Source organism: Hyperolius riggenbachi, chromosome 1 (assembly GCF_040937935.1).
Source record: "Hyperolius riggenbachi isolate aHypRig1 chromosome 1, aHypRig1.pri, whole genome shotgun sequence".
NCBI classification, from domain to species: Eukaryota; Metazoa; Chordata; class Amphibia; order Anura; family Hyperoliidae; genus Hyperolius; species Hyperolius riggenbachi.
The window spans coordinates 349,844,802-349,861,063 of NC_090646.1; the positions used below are offsets into that span (position 1 = coordinate 349,844,802).

A 16,262-nucleotide genomic window follows, 5' to 3' on the forward strand; every position below is an offset into this window, starting at 1 on the left:
CAAAGATCCATTCCTGCAAATTGCAATGATAGTCTATGAGATCTGCAGATCATCATACACACATGATTTAACTGACATTCATCTGCAGATCAGATCCACCAGGATGAATTTTCAGATTTGCAGATGACTGCTTGATCTGCAGATGAATGTCAGTTAAATCATGTGTGTATGATGATCTGCAGATCTCATAGAATTTCATTGCAATTTGCAGGAATGGATTTTTGGCAGGAACAGATCTTTTGCAGATACTGATCTTTTGTGTCTGTACAGCATCTGTGTGTGCAGCATCTTGCAAAGATTTTTTTCTGATGTGGAGTTCAGTTCCATAGAAAAGACTGTGTAGAGTATGGCTCTCATACTACATGAAGGGTGGTAAGATTGGTCTGTGATCTTTCATTTTCCAAAGACTATAGTCTGATGTGTGTATGCACCTTTAGACTAGTGCATAACTAATTGTCCCTGTTTTTAGCCATAGAATCTTACTAACACAAATCTTTTTTTCACTATTTTTAATTAGTCCTTTTCCCCACTGGCTAAACAAGTGACGGTAGCAATGCATGTCACTTGCATTGCTACGTAATTCCCCCACATGTGGTTGCAATTGCACTGCGCTTACACAAAATTGCATGCAACATTGGTGTTGCGTTACTGTGCAGAAACGCAATACATGATTAAAAACTTCAAACACTGTAGTCTATGTACAGTCTAACGTCTTTGTAGATCGCATGCACTGTGCGTTGCTAAAAAACACGATCAGCAACACACCAGTGGGGAAAGGACCACAGCTGCTAGTCCAGCAGTGCTAAACCAATTCTTAAAGCAGACCTCCAGCCTAAAAAAGCACCTGGAAAACCAATTACCCTGGCAGTGTTAGCTAAAGTAAAATATAAATGTAATATATTACCCACTCGTGCAGTTCAAGAAACAATGCAAAAAACACGAATACCAGCGGCTGATATCTGGGCAGAAGGTGGCAAAAAGTGTACGTCACAAGGTCACCTCCCACTGAGCCCAGATCATCAGTTACATGCGTAGGACTCCAAAACTTGCACATGCGCATTTAGTAAATGTGTAGTCATTGCTCCTTTTGCAATATCAGCCGCCACGTGTCTTCATTTTTGCACCGCACTTGGGAGGGGGCGGGCATATACATTATACTGTCCCAAAATTTTTTGGGCTGGACTAGGGTCATCAACTCTGCTTTGCACAGAACCAAGTATCAGCGGCGTTATGTCTTCTATGACCTGCGGAAAGGATTAGAAAACAGAAAACCGAGAGCCCAATATAGTGTAGTATGTTTTGGAAAAGGGGAGATTACATGTAACGTAAGTATTTATACTTACAAACCAGGATTACCGCATAGGCAACCACTGAAGATGCAGGTGGGGAGATTAGACCTGTCCCCACTCAGGGTGTCGCTCTCTGTGGATAGAAGAAAAGGGAGGGTATATCACCCTTCCAGCAAGGGTGGATAACTTACTTTGTGGAGGTGTACAGAGGCGCCAAAAGAGTAAAATACACTAAAATCATCTAAAAACGTTCAGGAGGCGGTGGTGGACCAGACGCTTCAAACAGACACGATGCTGTTGACAAAACAACAGGAGTAACACACAGCTAGGGGTCCAGACTATGCTTGGCACCTCTGGGAACAGAGGTGCCAAGCATAGTCTGGACCCCTAGCTGTGTGTAACTCCTGTTGTTTTGTTGCCTGATGAAGCGAAATTGTGCCCATGAAACGCGTTGCCAGTTATCACTAGGAGTATGTGAATACATTTTATTAACTATATCGACAGCATCGTGTCTGGAGCGTCTGGTCCACCCTCGCCTCCTGAACGTTTGTAGATGATTTTAGCGTATTTTACTCTTTTGGCGCCTCTGTGCACCTCCACAAAGACCTGCGGAAAGAGTAGGGGGTAATTATATTTTATGCTCCATGCATCCTTAAAGTTTGGAGGTTTGCTTTAAGGCCCAAGTTAAAGTGGACCCAAATTAAAAATACAAGATTTCAGAAATAAAATCTGTTTTCTAAATTATAATAATAAATAGCAGCCTTTTTTCAGCTGCATGATGACAAATATAAAATATTTTACATTTATTGGAGGAACCCCTCCTTTCCTTTCATATTGCCGCCAAACTGGTGGAGTAGGTGGTGTCCGGCAATGGAGGAATTGCTAATGGCTGCCCCCAGTATAACCCTAGCTATGAAAAGAGAAGGGGGAAAAGCATGCACTGAAATGCTCATAGGCTTGAAGGAGTGTTTATTTATCTTTGTATGTGTCAGAGTGGTGCAACTAAATATTTTGAATTAAAAAAATGTTTGGTTTGGGTCCTCTTTAAGGCACATTTTTTTATATGCATATATATATATTATTATTTTTTTTTTATTTATTTTTTTTTTAATTTTGAACGATTAATTTAGAAATTTTGTAAAGAAAAAAAAGAAAAGAAAATAACTTTCTGCACCAATTTATATTTAAGCTATGTTATTTTATATGTACAGTTTAGTCACCTGCATTGTAACATGCTCAGAAACACCTTTGCAGTGCTGATCCCATACAGTGACAGTGAAAGAGACTGCACTGCAGCAATAATGCATGCGTAAGTGAGAACAGCAAACAATTCTGTGTGTGCACTTATGATGTTCTTGCATATCACACACTATGAACATTACTGAAATACACATAGCAACACATAAAGCGAGAATGAGGCCTGCATAAAATTACACTGCCCATAGTATGAAAGAGACCTTCTACCATAACAGTAAAGTGAGTTGGGAAGCATGTCTTAAGGCATGGGTGCCCATTAGGTAGATCGCGAAGGACAGGTAGATCCCGGCCACACTACATTTTCCATTCTGTATATACAAGTGTGCTCCTAAAATTGTACATACCGTATATACTCGCAAGCAAGCCGAATTTTTGACCCCCCAAAAGTGGGCTAAAAGTTGGGGGGTCGGCTTGCTTGCGAGTCATGGGTGGATAGGTGCTGTCCCTCCCCGCTCCCCCCGCGGCCGCCGACGCTGCTATTACCTTAGGCGGCGCCGCTTCCTCTATCCCCGTCCTCCTCCGGTAACTCATTCACAGCAGCGCGCCCCCCGCTGCTGTGATGACGCAGGAAACCATAGAGAGCGGTTCCCATAGTAACGGCATCGCCGCTACAGGAAGCCGCTCTCTATGGTTTCCTCGTCATCACAGCAGCGAGAGGCGCGCTGCTGTGAATGAGTTACCGGAGGAGGACGGGGATAGAGGAAGCGGCGCCGCCTAAGGTAATAGCATCGGCGGCCGCGGGGGAGCGGGGAGGGACAGCACCTACCCACCCACCTACCCACCCATACTGGGGCACTATGCTAGCTATATGGGGCACTATGCTAGCTATATGGGGCACTATGCTAGCTATATTGGGCACTATACAAGCTATACTGGGGCACTATACTAGCTATAATGGGGCACTATACTAGCTATAATGGGGCACTATACTAGCTATACTGAGCACTATACTAGCTAAACTGGGGCACTTCACTAGCTATACTGAGCACTATACTAGCTATACTGAGCACTATACTAGCTATACTGAGCACTATACTAGCTATACTGAGCACTAAACTGGCTATACTGGGCGCTATACTGGGCATTATACTGGCTATACTGAGCACTATACTAGCTATACTGAGCACTATACTAGCTATACTGAGCACTATACTAGCTATAATGAGCACTATACTAGCTATAATGAGCACTATACTAGCTATAATGAGCACTATACTAGCTATACTGAGCACTATACTAGCTATACTGGGGCATTTTACTAGCTATACTGAGCACTACCTACCTATACTGGGCACTATACTAGCTATACTGGGACACACTGGGGGGATCACGCGGCCAGCGTTTCCTACCCCCGGCTTACATGAGGGGCAATCATTTTTTCCTGTTGTTTGGGGTAAAAGTGGGGGGGTCGGCTTACATGCGGGTCGGCTTGCTTGCGAGTATATACGGTAAGTAGATCATTTTGACGTGCTAATTTTTTAAAGTAGCCGAAAAAGTGTGAGCACCTCTGTCTTAGGGCAATCATTCTCTTCCCTGCATGCTCATGTAACCAAAGACAAAGGGCTTGTTCACACTATTTGTTTTGTGCAATTCATGCGGTATGATGCATGTGTGAGGCATCGCTCACTCCATGCATTCAAATGCACACATTATTTCACAGCCTTTTCATTTCTATAGATCATTGCATGTTTCCACATACCTTGTCCAGAAACTCGCTGTATGCAGTGTGTTATTTGAAAAAGGCTTGCAAAAATTTGTAAGTTACATAGAAAGTAAAATGTAATCAAAAAATGTGTGGGTTTCAACATGAGGGTCGCACTACTGCTACGCAGTGCAGATAGTGTAAACGTGCTCAGTGTGTCCTCATACTGACTGGGAGTGAGCTTTAAAGGGTAGGGGGGTCGGGGGAAAATGAGTTGAAGTTACCCGGGGCTTCTAATGGTCCCCCGCAGACATCCTGTGCCCGCGCCTCCACTCACCGATGCTGCGGCCCCGCCTCCGGTTCACTTCTGGAATTTCAGACTTTAAAGTCTGAAAACCACTGCGCCTGCGTTGCCGTGTCCTCGCTTCCCTTGATGGCACCAGGAGCGCACAGCGCAGGCACAGACCATACTGGGTCTGCGCAGTACGCTCCTGGTGCCATCAGCGGGAGTGAGGACACGGCAACGCAGGCGCATGTGGTTTTCAGACTTAAAGTCTGAAAATCCAGAAGTGAACCGGAGGCGGGGCCGGAGCATTGGGAAGTGGCTGCGCGGGCACAGGATGCCTGCAGGGGACCATTAGAAGCCCCGGGTAACTTCAACTCATTTTCCCCTGACCTCCCTACAGTATCCCTTTAAGGGCTGGAACCCGCAAGGGCGATTTTTTGAGCGTTTAGGGAGCGTTTGAAAACGCTAGCGTTTTGTAAAAACGCTCAGCTAATGTAAATGGATGGGGAAACTTCCACTAGAGTGATTGCGAATAGAAAAATCGCAGGACATGCAGCATTTTGGGAGCGTTAGCGCTTCAATGTTAAGTATGTGATCGCTGGCGTAATCGCTCATCAAATCCTGCACTGAGCGATTTTGCATGCTTTTTGAAGTTACTGCACACTGTAACAAAATTAAAATTAATTGAAAGGACCAATCAGACTTTAAAGCGCTAATTGCTACACAACCACTGGCAAATTGATACACTTTTTGAAAGCGCTCCCTAAACCGCTTATGAAATCGCTTACAAACTGCTCATACAAAACGCTAGCAATTGCGATTAGCGATAGCGTTTTGTAGTGGGTTCCAGGCCTCAGTCACCGAGGAGAAGATGAAGATCTGCAAATTGGTGCAGTAGTTATTTTCCTTTGTTTATCTGTGTGTGTAATGGTGTTTAAATTAACGTTAGAAATATGTTTTACATTTCCAGCTATGTTAACAATAATAAGCATTTCTTTTGGGAAGAACCCAGCCATTCTGTTGTCTTTCAAGTAAACCTGTAAGCAGGAAAATTAAAATATAAATACAGCCACACTACAGCAGGCACCAAAAGATGTTACAACATCTACAGTTAAAGCCCTTTTCCACTAGTTGCGTTTTTGCCAAAAACGCAAAAGCCAAGCGTTTGCTAATTCTTAAGTGCAGCCTGTTTAAAATAAGAATCTTGGGTGGCCTTGTCCTCTGCTGCGTTCCGATAAAAAAAAAAAACGCAAACGCATGTCTGCGCTATTATGATGCGTTTTGCATTTCAATGTAAAGTATAGGAACACATGAAAAACCGCATACAAATGCATTTGCATTTTGTTTTGATTTTATTTAACCACCAAAATCAAGACACTTGCCAATCAGAAAAATGCAAACACATAAAAAACGCACATCAAAATGGGTAAAAAAACGCAAACACATGCGTTTTTGTTCTGCAGTGGAAAAAGGCCCTTAATTTATGATCTGTCTTTGTTCCTGCTTGCTGACATACAGCCCATGAAAGTTGCTCCACAAACTGTGAGGTCATGTTTTCCATACAGCAGGTACACATAAGACGGGGCGTAATAATTCAGTTAGTTACATTGCTGTGGGACCTGGGGGAATCTGCAACCAGGAATCTCATCTCTGTAATGTAACTGCTGTTTACTGCTTTCAGGCACAAATCTCTCAAAAGCTGTTAACCAAGCAACCTGTCTCTCTACTTATCTCTCAGATTCATGCAAATAGCATGAGTTAGACAAATGGCTACAAAGGGCATGTGAATGGCTTTAATACTTTTGCATCATTCTTTTTAGGCTAGGTTCACAGTGAAATACCACGATCCATTACTGTGAACAGCCCCATAGAATTGTATGGGCAGTGAATTAATATGCAGAATTATTCTGCAACGCAACTGACCACTGTGAACAGAGCTCGAAGGACAAGTTTTATTTTTAGAGGTATACCTTTCCTACCTATCAATGGAAATCCGCTCTAAATAAATCAACAAGGCACATGTCAGGATAACGGAATCAGTATTTTGTGCTGTGAAACTTTTTGCTTTCTGTGTTTTTGTTTAGCAAACAGAAGTAGTATCGGGGTGGGGGGGGGGGTGTATTGTGCTTTACTTGTCATAAAGGCCCATACACACGGCATACATTTGTCTGTAGTTGTGAGGCAGCGACAAACAGACAAGAGGCAACAGCATATTTATGGCAGCGACAATTTGAGTTTGCAACGGTTGTACACACGCTACAACAGAAACCGTGAAGACACGACGAAAGCTGTCTGCCACAGACTATGTATAGTAGTAGTACTATGGTAGCGACTCTGCTGTCTGTAGAAGACTTTCATACACGCGACAGGACACCAACAGACTAAGGGACGGTTTGTAAAACAAAAGTCACAAGAGATCCACCAGTTAAATCGCGCAAACATGGCTGTGTCTGCAGACAGTCTGCTGACAGTTTTTGTCACTTGCCGTGTCCACACGAACAAACCGTCGCACGAACCGTCGCTCAACACGTGTCTGTACAGACATTTGTATGCCGTGTGTATGGGCCTTTATACTGACTGGTGTATTCGGTTAGTAAACTATGTATGAATCTGATAAGAGCAGCATTTATTAAACAAGGATAAACACTGAGGGCTCTCACACAGCAATTTGCGTTTGTGTCTGCTTAAACACACGTGCCTTTATCCCATGTCGAGGTGTGTTTTCATGTGCTTTTGTCTTTCCCCTGCTATCCATTACATTGATGCGTGTGTCATTGGGATGAGATGTAGCACGAAAAATGCTAATGCATTTCTGTGAAATTTATAATGGCTTTTAATGGAAAGCTGCATGCAATGTGTTTGCAAAAAATGTGCGCAAACGTGTATAATGTGAAAGAGCCCTTAGGTAAAGCCGTGCTGCAGTATCTCTCATGCATTTGGCAAACATGTCCGCCTCTTGGCTTGCTGTGTCCTTTTGGCTCATGTAGTGTGACTTTAGTGATAGGTCCACTTTAACTAGAAAGGTAGGTGAAGATCTCCTCTAAGATAACATATTAATGGCTTCCATCCCTATCCCCCAGGATATGCTTAGATGCACTGATAAAAACCGGAGGGCAGAAGGAGCCGCTGCATCAGGTGAATCTCAAAAAGACTGTCAGCGAGATGTACCCAGAGAGTCTGAGTGGGAGAGAGATGGTCACAGGGATCACTCAAAGGATGAGGGCGATAAGTGGACTAAGAAGAAGAAAGCACAGCCTCCTCCTCCTCTAACGCATCCTTCCTCTCAGTCAACCTCTCGCTGTCTTGCAAGCAAAGTGAGTGGTATAAGTGAAACCGGTCTGCCCGAGTACACATGTAACCAGCTGCAAATTACAAAGTGTATTTTAACGTGTTTTCCTTTTGTCTCAGAGAGTGGAGACAGTTCTTTTAGATTGTTTTGTTATCCAATGTTCTACCCGTCTTCAATATATTTTTGTCCCCTCTTAGTGGAAAGTGGGAGACCCTTGTAGTGCAGTTTGGTCAGAGGATGGATGTGTCTACCCCGCTACAGTAAAATCCATTGACAGAGAAACTGGCACATGTGTGGTTCAGTATGATGGCTATGGAAATACCGAGAGGCATCAACTGGATGAAATAGTGTCCGTGGGGAGCAGTGGGGATAGCACCCCACCAGTCAAACAGGTGACTGAGTCTTTTCTGTAGTACCAAACCATACTCCTGTTGCAACTCACTCTGGCCTCCAATGTACATATAACTTCATCCTTTTAGTGCAAGATTTATTACATATTCATATACCCGATATCCATTAGCCAAAGGATCAAGTCGCCATTCACTTCTCTAAGCAAAGCATTTTCCATGCTGTACTGTACTTGCACTGCTATGCACAGTACTAACTTGATTGCTTATGCTGCAGATTACTAATAACAACTCTAAATCCATGCTTTAATGGCTGTGGGTATTTCTTATGGACATCACTGGCATTGGTCCTCGTTTCTTGCTACTTTTTTTTAATGCTGGGTCATTTATAAAGAACAAAGATGCATGCATTCCACTTATTTGAAGTTATTTTATGAAGGGATTTCTTCTCTCAGGAGATATTTGATCTTCTTTAAAAAAAATCCCTTTCAGTACCTAATGATGAAAAAGTACTAAATGTAGGTAGCAAAGATATTAATACAACTTGATTTAAAGATAACGCATGCCAAAGCTAATGCTGGGAATACACGACTCGATTTAGAGCCATTTAGATGGCTCGATTGATCATTTCCGACACGTCCGATCTCCCGCCCAATCATTTCTGCGCTCGATTCTGAACGAGAGAATGGAAAATGATAAGAAAATTTAGCAAAAGATAAGAGAATCGCCCGCAGAATCGAACATAAAAAACGATTGAGCACGTAAATCTATCCGTGTATTCCAAGCATTAGATTCAAAAACATACTTGAATGGGAAACCTCTGTATCCTAATGAGGCTCCTCTCACTGTCCTCTGGGCCCTGTTGCTGCTTTGTCATGTTTCTGGAAGTACCTCAGAAACATGTTGTGGGTAATGGAGACCTATAAGAGACTGCTCTCTGGTACAGGAACCAACCGGTGCTGTGCAGGTGGCAGCTAGAGGTTTCAAAGCTGATCTTTTTTGCTACATGCTCGATTTACGAGTTTTTATTTTGGAAGTTTTATTTTTACATTTTTAGAGAAGCAATAAGTTTGGTCTATACCAGGGGTTGTCAAATCCCAATACAAAGTGGGCCGAAATTGTACACTGGGACCTAGTCGCGGGCCAACCTCAATGTCTACTGGCCACCTTCCACCCTTATAAAGTTCCCTTGTGTCTAATGACCCCCGCTCCAGCCCCTATACAGTTCCCTGGTTTCTAGTGGTACTCCCTTCCCTATACAGTTCCTTAGTGTTTAGTTATTTCCCCAATCTCCCCCATAGGGCTTCCCTGGTGTTCCAAGGCTTCACCTCCAGTATAGCCTCCCTGGTGGTCTAAAGTGGGCCAAACATAATGCAAAGTGGGAAATCCACTTGAGGGCCAAATTTAATGGCTCTGAGAGCCAGATTTGGCCTGTGGGCCGGAGTTTGCCATGTGTGGTCTATACCATTGGAGCACTTTTTTCAGTACCCTTTCTTACCAAATCTATGTAGTAGAATGGTAAACTGAGTAAGTCTACCTTGACTGGATACTTTATGTAGTCCCTCATATTACACAAAGATGGTAAGATTTTACACAAGAGATTGTATCAACAAAGGACACCCTTAGACTTTGATGAGGAGGCGACATGTGACATGATGAGCTAAACGTGTATGTATAGTGAAAAGCCTATTAATAACTTTGCTCTCTTTCTTTTTTTTAATTTTTATTTTGCTGCCTGAAAGAGTTAATTTACAGGCATGCAAGTTACGGCTTCTGTCTTGTTGTTACCTTGTCCGGAATATAGTAAACCTCACTGAAAATTACAACCATAAAAGTTTTCCTAGCAGAATACAACTTCTGAAGGCAGGGAAGAGATAGAAAAAGGTTAATTGTTCATGTATTTTGACTCTGGGACACATAAAGGGACTCAGCTGAACAATTAAAAAGATTCTATACATACCTAGGGCTTCCTCCAGCCCCCTCCGCAACGGGTCCCGTCACTGACGTCAGTAGTGGCCAGTTACGCAGGAGAAGTGCGCCCTCTACATATCTCTCCAGCAGCTGCTGGAGAGATACTCAAACAGCGCACTTCTCTTACTTTAGACTGGCTCCGACTGATGGAAGTGCGGGGACCCGGTTCCCAATGCTGTGGGCAGCGGAGGACGGCGGCGTGGGAGCGATCGGAGCGGATGCTGGAGGAAGTCACAGGAATGTATAAAATCTTTTTGTTTAGCTTTGGTACACTTTAAAGGGAAGGTACAGGATAAATAAAAATCTACTTACCTGGGGCCTCCTCTAGTTCCTGGCAGCCATCCTGTGCCCTCCCCGCAGTTCCGGTTGCTCCCGGTCCCCTCCGGTGCAGATGCCGACCTCACCAGGTCGGCATCTGCTTTCGGTTCACCATGCAGCTCACTGAGTCGCACTGACGTCATCCGGACTGTACTGCGCAGTCCGGATGACGTCAATGTGACTACGTGAGCCGCACGCTGGAACGCAAGTAGGCCTCTTGTACCGGAGGGGACTCCAGGCCACCAGCGGGGAGCGGAGCTGCGGCGAGGGCACAGGACGGCTGCCAGGGGCTAGAGGAAGCCCCAGGTAAGTAGATTTTTACTGTTTATTCATCCTGGACATTTCCTTTAATAGACTGCCATTGAGCAGAGACAATAAAACATTCAATCTATTTGGTAAATGTTTAAATTTAAAATGAAACCATGGGATGTTAGTAGGAGGATAAATACAATTATTTATCTCATTAATTTATTTTCACCTCAGGTTCACTTTATGGAAGGACATTCAGGAAAATGGTCTTTCATGTTTAGGGAAAGTAACTTAAAGAGAACCCGAGGTGGGTTTGAAGAATATTATCTGTATACAGAGGCTGGATCTGCCTATACAGCCCAGCCTCTGTTGCTATCCCAACCCCCCCTAAGGTCCCCCTGCACTCTGCAATCCCTCATAAATCACAGCCACGCTGCTGACAAACAGCTTGTCAGAGCTGGCTGTGTTTATCTCTATAGTGTCAGTCTGCTGCTCTCCCCGCCTCCTGCAGAACTCCAGTCCCCGCCTGCATCCCTTCCCTCCCTGCTGATTGGAGGGAAGGGACGGGGGCAGGGACCGGAGCTATGCAGGAGGCAGGTGAGCAGCTGAGGCTGACACTACAGATGTAAACACAACCTTACAGCATGATTGTGATTTATGAGGGATTGCAGAGTGCAGGGGGACCTTAGTGGGGTTTGGGATAGCAACAGAGGCTGGGCTGTATAGGCAGATCCAGCCTCTGTATGCAGATAACATTCTTTAAACACACCTCGGGTTCTCTTTAATCATGCCTATAAATTACTAACAAAAAAAAAATGATTTACAGTATATTGATGTGCCTGGACAAATATGTCCATAAAGCTGTAGAAAGCTTTCCTGAGGTTTGACCAGCACTAATAATAGCATTGTTGCCAAGAGAGCCTCATTTTGAAATTTATAAATGACCCATTCTGCATGTTTTCCCTCCACCATCTGACTAATCAAAGTCACCACAAAGATAATTATCTGATGAGTCACTGCGGTCATAGTAATCACTGCTGACACCCTCCCTGTCCCCTCCATACTGATGAACCATTGCTCCACCTCCACCATCACACCACAACATCATCTGCTTTTCTTCTTCCCTGATAGTTGGCTGTTGGTACCCATGAGCATGCTTTATGACCCTTTCTGCTCTCCTGTATCCTGTATCTATCTCCAGTTTGATGACACTTTTCATCCCGGTAACTTTAAATGCCTATCTGTTATGCTATCCTGTCTATATAGATTGTGATAGTATGAAGACCCAGACCTCTGTTTGGTATTTAAGGCAAGCTGATGTCAGATTTTCTTTCTATCAGGTCGTAGCTTTCGTAGGGTCCCTACACACAGATTTTTTTTTTCAGCATTGGCATTTTTTTCCTTCTCTTTAAATATTTGTAACATTTATAAATTTATTTAAACCTACACGTCCACCATCTCTCATTTTTTCTCTCTCATTTAGTGGAAGGTTGGTGACCGTTGTTCAGTGCAGTGGTCTGAGGATGGAGAGCAGTACTCAGCCGTAATTCGCTCTGTGGATGAGGTTATGGGCACCTGTGTGGTGGTGTATGAGGGCTATATCATTGAGGAGGAACAGAACTTGGCTGATCTGATGCCTCCATCCAGACTTCCCGCGTCTCACACTCGCGGCAAGAAGCAGGCGAGTCCTGCATCTCTAGGACTGGATAGCTCATGGGTACAGCCTGATGTGTGTGTGATGCTGAGTGATGTTTGGTGCCTGGACTTTGTACGACTAACCTGTCAGTTAATTATCTTTCTGCTAATAAAGGAGGTGGCTGATGTGACACTTCTGAGAGCTAAACTGATTACAAGACAAAGACTTTAGACAGAATAATGTTATTAACATTGACCACACCAATATAATTATCTAGATCTGACTGTTGTGTGAGGGACATGGGGGAGGAAATATCTTTAACCCCTTCTTTGCCACTAAAATAAACCATACCACACCTGCATACTTGCCCGGTCCTTAACGGAACCTGCAGGAAAGCAAACACCTCTGCAGGCAACTTGTGCCAACTAAATTGCCTATTTGAGTGGCACTCAAAGGGTTAATGTTAGTAGATGGAGAGACTGAGTTTACTGCTAATAGAACTGGTGCAGGGGAGACTGAACATGACACACTAGAAGTTGGCTGGCTTTCACATGTAACAGCTTTGATTGGCAGGATGAGGAGGATACAGACTGGATGTACACAAGGAGAAGTTCTACCTCTTCACCTGATCTATCACGTAATTGGAGGAAACAGGGGAAGAAGTCTGATTGGATGTACACTTTTCCACCTCCACCACCGCCACCGCCTCCCCCTCCACCACCTCCACCCTCATTACCTCCTCCTCCTCCACCCAAGGTGAGTATTCTATAGTACACCTGGTTAGGGAAAACACTTGCCTCTGTTATCTGGTGAGATAGGGCATGGTGGGTCTTTTGTTGTTTGTGACCTGCCAAAAATAAACATTGAAAATATTTTCATGTCTTCATTGTAGGGGTGTTTTTGGCCACCGCCACCACCACCTGTGAGAGCCCACCTTCCCGCCTGGCACAACTGGCCCCCCGTAAGTGACTGCTAAACTTCTTCATGCGTTAAAAGGATTCTGTAACATTTCATTGAAGTGAAAATCGAATATGAATACTGATTATAGTCTGTACCTCTTTTAACTGTTTCTTCCTTTACAAATTATGAGTTGGAGAAGTTTGTAATATTCTCCTAACTAGACAGCTCTGAGATTTGCTTTTGTGAAAGCTTTCAGACATCTTTCAGTGCTTCATATACAATTCCAGAAATAAAAGGGTAGACAGATTCACGGTTTATTGATGGCTTCATAGACAATAGAAGGGGTAGTTTCTGTCTTGAAGAAATGTTTTTCTTTTTCCTCATAAGACAAGCCCACTAAGCCATTGCCACAAACTCGTGGCAAGATAAAGAGGGTTTTATAGCGTTCTTTTGAAGCAAATTACAAGCAAGCCAAAAGGAAAAAAATGTTAAATGAATTACAATTACTGACAGTGGCTGGACAATGTACTGGTTAAAGAGACTCTGAAGCCTCTTTAAAAATCAGTTTTTAGCTCTTATTTAAATTAAGGATCTATGCACGACCGAAAACGCCACTATCCCGTAGCTGAACGAGGGTTTTATCACCCTCAAATCCTAGGACCAAAATCCACTGCTTTCTTGGTCATGGATTTTGCTGCCCAGGGAGGCAGAGCTTACTGCTGTAGCTCTGCCTCCATTCTCGTCAATCCACCACGGATCTCCGCCTCTCCCTGCCCCTCTCAGTGAAAGAAGACTGTTAGGGGCGGCAATCAGCGGGGATTGACGCGAGAAGAGGCAGAGCTACTGCACAAAGCTCTGCCTCCTCCAGGAAATGCTCCCCTGTTTTTTCCCTGGGGATTTGAGGGTGATAAAACCCTAGTTCAGCTGCGGGATAGCGCCGTTTTAGGTCGGGCATAGATCCTTAACATAAATAAGAGCTAAAAACTGATTTTAAAAGAGGCTTCAGAGTCTCTTTAAGGGCTCTGCCTCTAACAACAAAAATCAATTAACCCTTGTTAAATTGTTTGAACATTTGCATGCAAGAGTGCGAAGGGTTAATTGATTTTTGCTGTTTTCTGGCCACACCTCCCTTTCCTTAATAACTTGTTTAATGTCCTAAGAAGAGGCGATGTGCCTGGATATATGTTTTTTTCCGCCTCTTACAAGGTGGCCTGGGTTCAGATCTCAGCTCTTCCTGCTCAGTAAACCAGCACCTATTCTGTAAGGACTCCTTGGGCTAGTCTACTGACCATGCCCTGTGGCTGCAGCTCAAAAACGCATTGAGTCTGCTAGGAGAAAAGAGCAATATAAATGTTATTTGCCTTGTCTTGTCTATCTATCAATCTATATATATATATATATACACACCTTATATTCCGGCGTATAAGACGACCCCCTAACTTTACCAGTTAAAATATAGAGTTTGGGATATACTCGCTGTCTAAGACTACCCCCCCCCCCCTCCCTCTTCCAACGCACACCAAATAAAAAAAAAATCAAATACTGGTGCTATGTATGAACAGGTTCTGGTGCTGTACTGTATGTGGTACCCAGTATATAGTGGTAACAGTATATAGGCGAATTACTGGTTGGATCGGTCAGCTCTCCTCGTCTACCTGTTTATCAGAGCAGTATAGAAGAATAGATTGTGCTGCAAAAGACTTGAGACTGGGGCGGAGGTTCACCTTCCAGCAGGACAATGACCCTAAACATAAAGCCAGGGCAACAATGGAATGGTTTAAAACAAAACATATCTATGTGTTACAATGGCCCAGTCAAAGTCCAGATCTAAATCCAATTGAGAATCTGTGGCAAGATCTAAAAACTGCTGTTTACAAACGCGGTCTATCTAATCTGACTGAGGTGGAGCTGTTTTGCAAAGAAGAATGGGCAAGGATTTCAGTTTCTAGATGTGCAAAGCTGGTAGAGAAATACCCTAAAAGACTGGCAGCTGTAATTGCAGCAAAAGGTGGTTCTACAAAGTATTGACTCAGGGGGCTGAATAATTATGCACACCCCACTTTGCAGTTGTTATTTTTTTTTAAATGTTTGGAATCGTGTATGATCTTCGTTCCACTTCTCACGTGTACACCACTTTTGTCACGTGGTATGGACCTGTTGACCTCACCACTGGAATAGGACCTCTCCAGCACAGAGTCTAAGTGACCACGGGTCTTCACCCACGACCCCTTGAGGGGGAAGCAGGAACACCCCCCTAAAGGGGATGTTGGACTTCGTTGCCTAATGCCCCAGGTTGCGCTGGAAGTAGCCCACAGTGATTTGGAGAACCAGAAGACACTGCTTTATGGAGAGCATAGTCAATAAACAAGCCAAGGTCAGGGCAGGCGGAGATCAAGGATGGTCGGAGTCACAAGCCAGAGGTCAGGGCAGGCGGAGATCAAGGATAACCGGATAACAAGCCAAAGGTCGGGGCAGGCGGAGATCAAGAGTAGTCGGGGTCACGAGCCAAAGGTCAACACAGGAGATCAGGTAGATAATAGTTCAGCACACTAGGAACACTAGCCAAACTGCCAGAACAAGCAGCACTGCAGTGAAGGGCAGAGCTGCTTATATACTGGTAGTGATTGAATCTGGCGCCAGAATCAACGCCTGCGCATGCGCAGTGCGCGTCATCCTTTGCGCAAGCGCTGTGCGCAATGCCGTGCGTGTGCCCCCATGCACGCATGCGCACGCCGCGCAACGCTGAGCGCCATGATGGATGCAGAGGGACTACAAGACCCAGCGTTCTCCCGCGCGCACGCGTAGAGACCCCTGCTCGAGGATGCTGTGGACCCCGGACACGGTGAGTATGACATTGCCCCCCCCCCCCTTAAAGGCAACCTCCGGATGCCCCCAGGTCCTGATCTATCTGGAAATCTAAAGTGGAATTGTCTGATCAGTCTGGACGCATGGATATTCTGAGCAGGTTCCCAGGAGTTCTCTTCCATGCCAAACCCCTTCCACTTGATTAGATATTGGATGGAGTTTCTAACCCTTCTACTATCTAAGATCCTCTCCACTTCATATTCTTCAACCCCT

General features: G+C 44.3%; 1 protein-coding gene across 6 annotated transcripts in view; it reads left to right on the top strand.

Moving 5' to 3' along the window:
- LOC137512928 (survival motor neuron protein-like) overlaps positions 1-16,262 on the top strand; it is a 67,866-nt gene that overhangs the window by 16,830 nt on the left and 34,774 nt on the right. For 3 of the 6 annotated variants that reach the window (XM_068234094.1, XM_068234097.1, XM_068234096.1), the window contains 5 exons: positions 7,555-7,788; positions 7,961-8,155; positions 12,132-12,365; positions 12,858-13,040; positions 13,177-13,245. In XM_068234094.1, the coding sequence (XP_068090195.1) occupies positions 7,555-7,788; positions 7,961-8,155; positions 12,132-12,365; positions 12,858-13,040; positions 13,177-13,245 (915 nt within the window). The remainder of the gene's footprint in view (positions 1-7,554; positions 7,789-7,960; positions 8,156-12,131; positions 12,366-12,857; positions 13,041-13,176; positions 13,246-16,262) is intronic. The other 3 variants (XM_068234095.1, XM_068234099.1, XM_068234098.1) reach the window with 3 other exon arrangements.